Source organism: Geotrypetes seraphini, chromosome 1 (assembly GCF_902459505.1).
Source record: "Geotrypetes seraphini chromosome 1, aGeoSer1.1, whole genome shotgun sequence".
Lineage (NCBI taxonomy): Eukaryota > Metazoa > Chordata > Amphibia > Gymnophiona > Dermophiidae > Geotrypetes > Geotrypetes seraphini.
In genome coordinates, this window is record NC_047084.1 from 540,498,698 (window position 1) to 540,511,077 (window position 12,380).

A 12,380-nucleotide genomic window follows, 5' to 3' on the forward strand; every position below is an offset into this window, starting at 1 on the left:
TGGTGGACACCTGGAATGCGCTTCCAGAGGATGTAATAGGGCAGAGTACGGTATTGGGGTTTAAGAAAGGATTGGACAATTTCCTGCTGGAAAGGGAGATAGAAGGGTATAAATAGAGGATCATTGCACAGGCCCTGGACCTGTTGGGCCGCTGCGTGAGCGGGCTGCTGAGCACGATGGACTTCAGGTCTGACCCAGCAGAGGCATTGTTTATGTTCTTATGTTCTTAATACTGTGAAAGGTGGGTCTGCAACTAAAGCTTGGAGTTCGCTGATCCTGCAAGTGGACGTGAGAGCAAAAAGAAAAACCACTTTCCAAGAGAGATATTTAAGATGAGCCGAATCCATTGGTTCGAAAGGAGGCTTCATCAACTGAGCAAGATCAACATTGAGATCCCAAAGCACTGGAGGCGGTTTGAGAGGTGGGTTGACATTGAAAAGACCTTTCATAAATCTGAAAACCACATGATGAGCAGAGAGGGGTTTCCCTTCGATGGGCTAATGGAAAGCAGCAATGGCACTGAGATGGTCTCAAATGGATGTGTATTTGAGGCCTGATTGAGACAAATGGATCAGGTAATCCAAAACTGAAGACAAGGAGGTAGATTGAGACTCCTTGTGATGAATGGTGCACCAAGCAGAAAATCTAGTCCTTTTCTGATTGTAGCATTGTCTAGTGGTAGGCTTCCTAGAAGCCTCTAAAATGTCCTGTACAGATTGAGAAAACTGTAGAGTGGCAGTTAGGTTGAGAGGTACCAAGCTGTCAGATGTAGAGACTGCAAGTTGGTATGAAGTAGAGACCCATGACTCTGTGTAAGCAGAGAGGGAAAAACTGGTAGAAGTAGTGGCTCCCTGCTGCTCAGTTGAAGTAGAAGGGAGAACCAAGATTGCCTGGGCTACCGAGAAGCTATCAGAATCATGGTGGCATGTTCCTGTTTGAGCTTGACAAGTGTCTTGAGTATGAGAGGGAATGGAGAGAACGCATAGAGAAACCAATTCGTCCATTCCAGGAGAAAAGCATCTGTCTCCAGTCGGTGAGGGGAGTATATCCTGGAGCAGAATTGAGGCAGTTTGTTGTTGTTAGGAGATGCGAAGAGATCTATCTGAGGAATTCCCTACTGAGAAAAAATGTGATGAAGAGGCGAGGAATTGAGTGTCCATTCGTGAGATTGTAGATGACTCAATTTGTCCGCCAGACAGTTTTTCGCTCCCTGAATGTAGACAGCTTTGAGGAAGGTGTTGTGAAGGATGGCCCAATCCCACAGCTATAGAGCTTCCTGACAAAGAGGGAAAGATCCTGTTCCTCCCTGCTTGTTGACATAGTACATGGTGACTTGGTTGTCCATCCGAATGAGGACTACCTGGTCGTGAAGAAGATGCTGAAAAGCTTTGAGAGCATTGAAGATCGCTCTGATTTCCAACAGATTGATGTGACACTGACGATCCGTGCTGGACCAATGGCCTTGAGTATGGAGACCATCGAGATTAACCCCTCAAAGCGTACGTCGAAGAATCTGTCGTGATGACCTTCTGATGAGGAGGGGTTTCAAATAATAAACCTCTGGAAAGATTGGAAGAGTATCCATCAGTGGAGAGACTGTCCCAACGAAGGCATCACTGTGATGTGTTGAGAGAGTGGGTCGCAAGCCTGCGCCCACTAAGATGCCAGGGTCCACTGAGGAATTCTCAGGTGAAGTCTGGCAAAAGGAGTCACTTGAACTGTAGAGGCCATGTGACCCAGGAGAACCATCATGTGTCTTGCTGACATTGTAGTCAAGGAAGACACTTTGTGGCAGAGATGAATGAGAGCCTCCTGACGTTGTTGAGGAAGGAATGCTCTGAGCCGGACAGTGTCTAGAACAGCTCCGATGAACTGCAAAGTTTGAGAGGGCTGTAGCTGGGATTTGGGAAAGTTGATTTCGAATCCCAAATTTTGTAGGAACCACGTAGTCCGCTGGGTCGCTACAATAACCCCTTGAGATGTTGAATCCTTGATGAGCCAGTCATCCAGGTACGTGAACACCTGGAGGCCAAGGTTCCGCAGAGCTGCTGCCACTACCATGAGGCACTTGGTAAACACTCTTGGAGATGAAGCCATGCCGAAAGGTAGCACTCTGTACTGAAAATGCAGATTCCCCACCAGAAATATGAGGAATTGTCGAGAGGCTGGATGAATGGAAATGTGAGTGTAAGCCTCTTTGAGATCTAGAGAACATAACCAATCGTTCTGATCTAGAAGGGGGTATAGAGATGCCAGAGATAGCATCCGAAATTTCTCTCTAACAAGAAATTTGTTGAGGGCTCTGAGTTCCAAAATAGGTCGCAGATCGCCTGTCTTCTTCGGAACTAGGAAGCAACGGGAGTAAAAACCCCTGCACTGCTGTTCCAGCGGAACCTCCTTGATGGCACGGAGACGAAGCAGAACTTGAGCTTCCTGAAGAAAAAGGGCGGTCTGGGATTGACTGGAAGGATACTGTCTTGGAGGAAGATCTGGAGGAACCTGGATGAAATGAAGAGAGTATCCTTCCCTGATGATGGACAGCACCCAGAGATCTGATGTAATGATCTCCCAGTGGTGATAAAAATGATGGAAACAAACTCCAATGGGAAGAGGAGAGGACAGAGGCAGAACGATGTAGGTTATGCTCTGTCTTAGATGGTCAAAAAGGCTGAGAAGCCTTAGGTACAGCAGGAGTCTGAGGTTTCTGTTGCCTCTGCTGCTGTTGTGGTTGTTTCTTAGGAGGTGCTCTTGTATAAGGAGCTGCTCTCTGTGGAAAACGCCTCTGATAAGATGGAAGAGGTCTGAAGCCTTTAGAAGTGGAAGGCTTAGGCTTAGGATGAGTGATGGAAGCAAACGATTTTTCATGTTCAGTAGCTGCCTTGATGGAGTCATTAAACAATTCATTTCCTTGACAAGTAATGTTGGCCAGACGATCTTGAAGATTAGAGTCCATGTCTATAGTGCAGAGCCAGGCAAGCCTGTGCATCACCACTGAAAAGGCAGTGACCTTCGAGGAAAGTTCAAATGCATCATAGGAAGATTGAAGAAGATGAATGCGGAGTTGAGACAGAGTGGTGATCGTATGCTGAAAACCTGGAAGACGATGTTGAGGAATATATTTGAAATATTCATGCAGTGTGTCAACCAAATGCTTCAAATAAGAAATGAAAACAAAGTTGTAATTTAAAACTCTAGTTGCCATGAAAGAATTTTGATACAACCGACGACCAAATTTGTCCATGGTCTTGCCCTCTCTTCTAGGAGGGACAGTGGCAGCATTGGTCTTTTTCAGAGAAGACTCCACAAGAAGGGACTGATGGGTTAACTGAGATTTCTCGAAGCCCTTGCAGTGGACCATCCTGTAATGAGACTCCAGCTTTCCTGGAACAGCAGGAATGGAATAAAGGTGTCTCAAGGTTTCTCTTGAAGGTTTGAGAAAGAATGAGTAATGAATATTAATGGGTAATTTGAGAGACTCCGCAGGAGGACGAGACATACCTATTTCTTCTAAATACTCCTGAGAGTACAGTCAAACCTCGGTTTATGAGCGCACCGGTTTGTGAGTGTTTTGCAAGACGAGCAAAACATTCATAAAATCTGCGCCTCGGAAACCGAGCTTGACTCGATTTACGATCGCCACCATCCCCCCCCCCGGCATCCCCCTGCCGCGATTTGGCATCCCCCACGCACCCACCCACCACATACACACATTGGCTTACCCCCATATGGCACCAGCACCAGCACCAACGCACAGAACATGCCGGTGCCCGAAGATCTGCCATTTTCCTTTTGCTGGGCCTTGAGCATCTGCGCATGCTCAAGTCCTTCTAGTCTCACTCTCTCTGAGATTCTCTTAGATCTCTGAGAATCTCAGAGAGTGAGACTAGAAGGCCTTGAGCGTGCGCAAATGCTCAAGGCCCAGCAAAAGGAAGACGGCAGATCTTCGGGCACCGGCATGTCCTGTGTGTTGATACTGGTGCCATATGGGGGTAAATCAATGTGTTTTTTGCGTGGGGGATGCCAAATCGCGGCCGGGGGGCAACACGAGTGGGGGCGGTGCCGGATTGCGGGGGGGGGGGAATGTGGAGCAATGCCGGTGGCCTCGGGGGTTGGTTAAGGTGGAGCAGCGCTGCTGGCCTCGGGGGGTGGGGGTGGGTCAGAACACATCAAGCGAGTTTCCCTTACTTCCTATGGGGAAACTCACTTTGATATACGACTACTTTGGTTTACGAGTATGCTTCTGGAACGAATTATGCTCGTAAACCAAGGTTCCACTGCACAATGGTACCTCGGTTTGCAAGTGCACAGGTTTGCGAGTATTTGCAAGACGAGCAAAACATTCGCAAAATTGGCACCTCAAAAACCGAGCGTGCCTTGATTTACGGGCGCCCCCCCCCCCGCGATCCGGCACCCTCCGCTCGCGTTGTACCCCCTCCCCGCCGCGATCCGGCATCCCCCAGGCATCCAACCACCCACCCGATCACATTTCTTACCCCCGTTTGGCTCCGGCACCAACGCACAGGACATGCTGGTGCCCGAAGATCTGCCTCCTTCGTGCTGGGCCTTGAACATATGCGCATGCTCAAGGCCTTCGGGTTCCCGTTCTCTCCGAGATTCTCCGAGAGAACGGGAACCCAAAGGCCTTGAGCATGCACAGATGCTCAAGGCCCAGCACAAAGGAGGCAGATCTTCGGGCACCGGCATGTCCTGTGCGTTGGTGCCGGTGCCAAACGGGGGTAAGAAATGTGATCGGGTGGGTGGGTGGATGCTTGGGGAATACCGGATCGCGGTGGGGAGGGGGTGCGACGTGAGCGGGGGGTCGCCGGATCATGGGGCGGCGAAACGAGCGGGGGGGAGGGCAGATCACGCGGGGGGGTGGGAATGTATCAAAGCGAGTTTCCATTATTTCCTATGGGGAAACTCGCTTTGATATACGAGTATTTTGGTTTACGAGCATGCTTCTGGAACGAATTATGCTCGTAAACCAAGGTACCACTGTATTTGGAATCAGAATCCAGAGTAATATTGAGTTTCTTACTCATTTGACGTAGGAAAGAAGAGAAAGATATCTGCTCCAAGGATGGTTGGCCTCGAGGAGAAGAAAGTGACCTCGAGGTGCCTTGTAAGGCAGAGAACGAGGGCGAAGCTTCTCTGGAGTACTGATACCTGAGGCCTGAATATGCAGGTATAGACGACTCACTGAGAGAGTGGATAGAATCCCTCGTAGGAGAAGAAGCAGCAGTATCTGGAGAGGGTGTCCTCGACTTCGGAGTTGGAGGCCTCAAAGAGTCTCGAGGTCTGGAGAGACGATTCTTGCCTCGAGAAGAGGATCTGTGCCTCGATGAATGCCTCGACTGGTGTGGAGAACCATGACTCGAACCAGGCAGGTCTCGAGAAAGTCGAGGAGTCTTTGCCCTATGCCTCGGAAAGGGCGATGCCTTATATGAGGAGGGAGGGCTGGAGGCTGGAGATCGAGACACCAAAAGGGAATGAACGCCTGGTGTCGAGGCATCTCGAGGCACTTACTGCTTTTGCTCCAGGCGAGACACTTGCAAAGACTCGACTCCTTGCATAGAGTGTGAAGAGTCCTCTCAAGGCACTCCCAAGGACTCGACTCCTTGTATAGAGTGAAGAGGATCAGCTTGAGATAAACCAAGGACTCGACTCCTTGTGATACTGCTAAGTGGTCAGGCTGGACTGCAGGAAGCAGAGTCGAGGTAGGAGCATGACTGCAAGCATATTACCAAACTGACAAACCAAAATGGTCTGGATCATAGCCTCCAAATGTGACACTGAGACTTGAGGATCTGGTACATTTGGTGTGGCTATAGTCTCCGGGAAAGAGGAGGAAGAATGACCCTTCGCCTTGGAGATATGCTTCTTGGGTATCTTGATAGCTACTGCTGGCACCTGACCTGAGGGAGGCAGCGAGGCAAGCATCTTGTCAAAAGACTTAGCAGATTTACTCGAGGACGCGCCAAACGAGGATGGCTTGATTAAAGTTGAAGCATAGGTCAAGGCAGAAGGCGGAACTCCTGTAAGCTTGACGAGATTCGAGGTCGAGACCGGGGCAAGTGGATCCATACCTCCGAAGAGTTTTTCTACCTGAATTCGACGACATTTGCGGGCACGAGGTTGAAGGGTAGCACAGTGAACACACGATTCCGGACGATGGTCAGGTCCCAAACACTTAATACACCACTGATGTGGGCCAGTGAGGGAGATCGCTTTCTACACTTCTTGAAGCCTGTGGCTGGCCAGGACATAAACGGGAAGATAGCCGCAGCTAATTCGAAACCCACCGGCTGAGGCCGCGAGGCAGGCCCTGCCGTCAATGAAAGAAAAATAAAGTGTATTTTTTTTTTATATGACACATGCAAGAAATACACAGCAACCCTGAAAAGAAATAAAACATGAACCGCAGTGAGAGAAGGCACAAAGTAGAATTGAGTCATGCGCAGAGTGTCGAACTAGAACTTCTCGGCTCCGTGGAAAACTGAGAACTGAGGAGAGACGCGACCTGTACTGGGTGGGGCGGCAGTCGCGAACTTTCTAAAGTTCTACAAGCAAGTCTGCTTGCGAAGCTGTCCGCATCCGGGCTCCATGGATGACGTCACCCACATGGGAGAATATGCTGTCTGCTTGTCCTGGGATAAGACATTTACTATCACTTACCCGCACATCTGAAACTTGATTACTATTTTTCACAGCAAATGAACAGTCCTTGGGGTCAACTGGAAGCAACGCAGGCACAAATGGCAAGACGTGAGAATGAGATTCTTGGCTAAAATTAATGTTTTCTGGGATCTTTTGACCATCCTTTACTGATTCACTCAGATTGATTACAGAGTCTCTTATGTTGGATATTATTTCATTGTTTTCTTCCAAAAGACGTTCTAAATGGTCTATCTTCTCTTGCAATACTGAAAGTTGACCCTGTAAAGAAAAAACAAAGGAAAATTACTACGATATTTACTTCCTTCTATGTTCTGCACAAAATCTATGAATACAAAATATTTAATTTATTGTACTCAATTATGCAGGTCTATATAAAATTTAACAGATAATGTATTGAGATTAGAAATGTTCTAAACACTGTAAACACAAAGGCTCTTATTTACTTATCAACACTAAGGTAATGCAGTTATTACCTGCTACTCACAAAAATTAACATATGGTAATTGCAAAACCTTCAAATTTTTTTTTTAGGGGGGTGCATTTTCTAGCTCTTTGGAGAATACAGGCATAGAGAAAGGGGGTAATGGATGAAGGAGAATAAGCTAAAACTACATAACAAAAATGAAGGTTCTTTTTGAGGGGCATAATCAAAAAAACATCTAAGACCCTTTTTGACCTAAGGCCTTAAACGTTGGAAGCAGAAGCAGGGAAAGTGTCCATAACCAAAACAAATGTCCTTGTTTTGATAATGGCCTGCCTCTACATTCAGCTGTTTAAACGCTGGTTAAACCACTATGTCTACACTTGTACTCAAACGACGTCTACACTTATACCCCATAATGAGCCAAAAAAACGCCTAAGCCCAAAACTTCTAACACAAGGGCTTTTAGGTGAAGGAGGAGCCAGTCCTTCGCCTAAAAGCTGGAGTCTGTCAAAAACAACATCGGTTACAGAATCCATCCCCCCCCCTTCATGACATTGGGGCAGGAGGGAGCCCAAGCCCTCCTGCTCCAGGCACCCGCAGCACCCCGCGACATCGGGGCAGGAGGGAGCCCAAGCCCTCCTGCCCAGGCACCCCCGACCTCCCCGACGACATCGGGGCAGGAAGGAGCCCAAGTCCTCCTAGCCCCAGTGATCGCCAACCCGCCCCCCCCCCGGCCAATTACGTTCAGGGCAGGAGGGTGCCCAAGCCCTCCTGCCCCACGGGTTACCCCCCACAATTACGATCAAGTCAGGAGGGAGCCCAAGCCCTTCTGACCTCTCGCCCCCCACCCCCTACACGATCGGGCAGGAGGGAGCCCAACCCCTCCTGCCCAGGCGGACCCCCCTATCCCCCACCCCCCACTACAATACGGGCAGGAGGGATCCCAGGTCCTCCTGCCCTCGACACAACCCCCCTCCCCCCAACGTCCACCCCCCAACCCCCGATCGGCTCCCCCGCTGACCCGCGACCCCCTTCCTGGCTGACCCCACGACCCCCCCACCCCCTCTTCCCTGAAATCGTTGGCCGGACAGATGGGTGCCAAGCCCTCCCGTCCGGCAGGCCAGCCGGGTCCAGAATGGGGACAAATTGGCCCAGGCAGCTGAAACCCCGCCCACAGGTGGGGCCTGAGGCGCCTGGGCCAATCAGAATAGGCAAGCAGGGATTGAGGCAGGTGGTGAAAGAGAACACTTACTCATATCACACGATAGAGACCACAGTGCATGAGTACGCTGTAATAGATGTAATAGAAAGAGCTGGTGATAGTGATAGGAGGTAGGTGGGATGAGAGAGGGGTGTTTGCAGAGGTGAATGAAACGTGGGGGAGACACACAGCAGTGAGAACATAAGTGGGGAGGTTGAGATAGAGATGGTCAAAGTGAGGGGATACACACACATGATATTACACACTCTTCCCTTACCTGTACACAGGCCGGCACACACTCAGGATCAGCTTAGACGTTGTGAAAGCAGGTCTAAGTCAAAACGCTACTTTGAACGCACAGAGCAAACTGATTTACCTTTGGTTATCGTATTTGTACGTTTGAGGCCTAAACCCGCCCTTGGAACGCCCCCATTTTGTACGACTTACGTTGGACATTTTGCGGCGTAGGACGTGCAGCTGGCCGACCTTTGATTATGGTCGCTTGAACGTTTTGCTGGGTAAGACGTCCAAACTCCGACTTAGGCAGTTTTTTTTAGACGTTTTTGTGTTTTGATTATGAACCCCTTATGTTTTATGACCCTATCGATATACTCAAAACATCTGAAAAGTATATTATTTACGACTGTGAATGTATGCAGGAAACAGGCTGGCACATTCCTAATTACATATATGCGGAGGACTTGTACAAAAACAAGAAAATGGGAATTCAAGGGTCTTGAGTGTATTTTTGCCTTTATACAGATTTTTTGTGACAAAAAATTTAAAGACTATACCTTCATAGCCCATAATGTCAAAGGCTATGACGGGTATTTTGTTCTTAGCCAACTGTTAAAGGAAAAGATGGACACAGGTCTGTTGGTTCAAGGTGGCAAGCTTTTACAAATCACAGTTGAACCTTTAGTTATTCGTTTCATAGACTCTCTAAATTTCCTACATATGAAACTTAGCAAACTTCCAAAGGCCTTAGGTTTTCCAGGCTGTAAGGATTATTTCCCGTATTTTTTTTTTATACTCAGGAAAATCAAGACTATGTGGGACGTATGCCGGATATGGAGCATTATGTGTGGGAAACATGATGCCTGAAGAAAAAGAGGAATTTTTAAAATGGTACAAGGACAACCAGCACAAGACTTTTGATTTGCAAAAAGAGCAGGCTTATTATTGTCAACAGGATGTGGCTATTTTGCGACAGGCATGTGTTCTCTACAGAGCTGAAATCATGAAAATGACACAGAAAGATGTGGTTGTAGAATGAGAGGGTACTTCAGAAATTCTAATGAATTGTTTAGACCCTTTCCAATATATAACCCTAGCCTCTGTATGTATGGCCATGTTCAGATTTATGTTTTTAGAACCCGAGACAGTGGCGCTCATCTCCCCCGGATAACTATCACAGACACAAAAAGAGATATTCATCCCCCTGTATTCAATGGTTGCTGTATCAAGAGGCTGCACAAAAAGCACAGTTACTTACCGTAACAGGTGTTATCCAGGGACAGCAGGCATATATTCTCACATGTGGGTGACGTCATCTACGGAGCCCCAGCGCGGACAGCTTTTCAAGCAAACTTGATTGAAGTTTCAAGTTTGCTACACTGCACCACGCATGTGCATGCCTTCTTGTCCACTAGAGGGCGCATCCCACCTCGTGGTCCTCAGTTCCATAACTAGCAAAGAAGCCATCCCCGGGGAGGAGGGCGGGTTGTGAGAATATATGCCTGCTGTCCCTGGATAACACCTGTTACGGTAAGTAACTGTGCTTTATCCCAGGACAAGCAGGCATGATATTCTCACATGTGGGTGACCTCCAAGCCAACCAAAAAAGGGCAGGTGGGAGGATGGCAATTTAGGAAAATAGATTACGTAACACCGACTGGCCAAACCGGCCGTCGTTTCTGGACAAAGTGTCCAGACAATAGTGGGAGGTGAACGTATGAACCGAAGACCAAGTGGCAGCTTTGCATATGTCCTCCATAGGAGTAGATCGGAGAAAAGCAACCGAAGCTGCCATCGCCCGGACCTTATGCCCCGTGACTCGACCCGGGAGCGTAAGACCAGCCTGAGCGTAGCAAAAAGAAACCAGTTGGACAAGGTGCGCTTGGAAACAGGGTGTCCTAAACGATTAGGATCAAAGGACAAAAACAATTGAGGAACCTTCCGATGAGACCTGGTACGTTGGAGATAAAATGCCAACGCCCTCTTACAGTCAAGCGTGTGGAGCGCCGTCTCGCCAGGATGGGAGTGGGGCTTAGGAAAGAACACAGGAAGGACAATGGACTGATTGAGGTGGAAATCAGACACAACTTTAGGTAAAAATTTAGGATGGGTGCGGAGAACCACCTTGTCATGATGAAACACAGTAAAAGGCGGGTCCGCAACCAAAGCTTGCAGCTCACTAATCCGGCGAGCAGATGTGAGGGCAATCAGAAAAACCACCTTCCAAGTAAGAAATTTCAGGAGAGACTTGTCGATAGGCTCAAAGGGAGGTTTCATCAGTTGAGCTAAGACAACATTCAAATCCCAAACGACGGGAGGAGGCTTCAGAGGGGGACAAACATTGATTAGACCCTTCATGAAACGCGTCACCAGAGGATGAAGCGAAAGAGAACGTCCGTCCAAGTGCCGATGAAAAGCAGAAATGGCACTGAGATGCACCCGAACAGATGTCGTCTTCAGGCCGGAATTAGACAAATGTAACAAATAGTCCAGTACCGAAGACACCGAGACCGAATCCGGATCCAGATGACACGAGGAACACCAGAAGGAAAACCTGGTCCATTTCTGGGAATACCAAAGCCTGGTCGAGACCTTGCGCGAGGCTTCCAAAACTTCCCTCACCGACTGAGAAACCGGAACCGAAGTCAAGGGGAGAGGAACCAAGCGGTCAGGTGCAACGACTGAAGATTGGGATGCAACAGCGAACCCCGACTCTGAGATAGAAGAGAGGGAAACACAGGCAGAAGCTGAGGCTCCCTGACACTGAGTTGAAGAAGCAGGGAGAACCAGTGTTGACGAGGCCACCGAGGCGCAATGAGAATCATAGTGGCTCCGGATGATTTGAGACGAACCAACGTCCTCAAGATCAGGGGAAAAGGAGGAAACGCATAAAGGAACCTCCCTCCCCAGTCGAGAAGAAAGGCGTCCGCTTCTAGACGGTCCGGGGAGTACATCCGGGAACAATACAGAGGTAGTTTGCGAGTCTCCGGGGAGGCAAACAGATCCACTTGTGGAGTCCCCCAGCGGTCGAAGACCTCGCACAGGACTCTGGAGTTGAATGACCACTCGTGCGGCTGGAGAAGCCGACTGAGTTTGTCTGCCAAGCAGTTCTGTTCCCCCTGGATATAGACCGCCTGTAGGAAGATGTTCTTGGAGATCGCCCATTCCCACAGGCGCAGAGCTTCCCTGCAGAGGGACCAAGAGCCCGTCCCACCTTGCTTGTTCACATAATACATGGCCAACTGGTTGTCCGTTCGCACGAGGACTACCTGATCGCGGAGCAGGTGGCAGAATGCTCGAGCCGCCAGAAAGATGGCGCGAAGCTCCAACACATTGATGTGACAGCGTCCGCCGACCACAGGCCCTGGGTCCGCAGACTGTCGAGGTGGGCCCCCCACGCGTACTCCGAGGAATCCGTGGTCAGAACTTTGCGATGTGGAGGGACGAGAAAGAGCAAACCCCCGGAAAGATTCGAAGAGTCGGTCCACCAACGGAGCGAACGTCTCAAAGAAGGAGTCACCGTTATGCGACAAGAGATAGGATCGCACTCCTGGCGCCACTGAGAGGCCAGAGTCCACTGAGGAATTCTCAGGTGCAGTGTGGCGAACGGAGTGACGTGGACCGTAGACGCCATGTGGCCCAGAAGCATCATCATGCGCTGAGCCGACACTACAGGTAGCTGAGAAATCAGGCGGCCCAACCGAACCAAAGCCTCCAAACGAGGAGGAGGGAGGAATGAACGTAGGCGAACAGTGTCCAGCACTGCGCCTATAAACTGAAGTGATTGGGTCGGGCACAACTGTGACTTGGGAAAGTTCACTTCGAACCCTAGTCGCTGAA

The 12,380-nt window shown here is 49.3% G+C and overlaps 1 protein-coding gene across 1 annotated transcript in view; it reads right to left on the reverse strand.

The window, feature by feature from the left end:
- The window catches only part of MAN2A1 (mannosidase alpha class 2A member 1), a 414,578-nt gene that overhangs the window by 387,405 nt on the left and 14,793 nt on the right, over positions 1-12,380 (reverse strand). Inside the window, exon 2 of the mRNA XM_033929139.1 lies at positions 6,676-6,936. Coding sequence (XP_033785030.1) covers positions 6,676-6,936 — 261 coding nt within the window. The remainder of the gene's footprint in view (positions 1-6,675; positions 6,937-12,380) is intronic.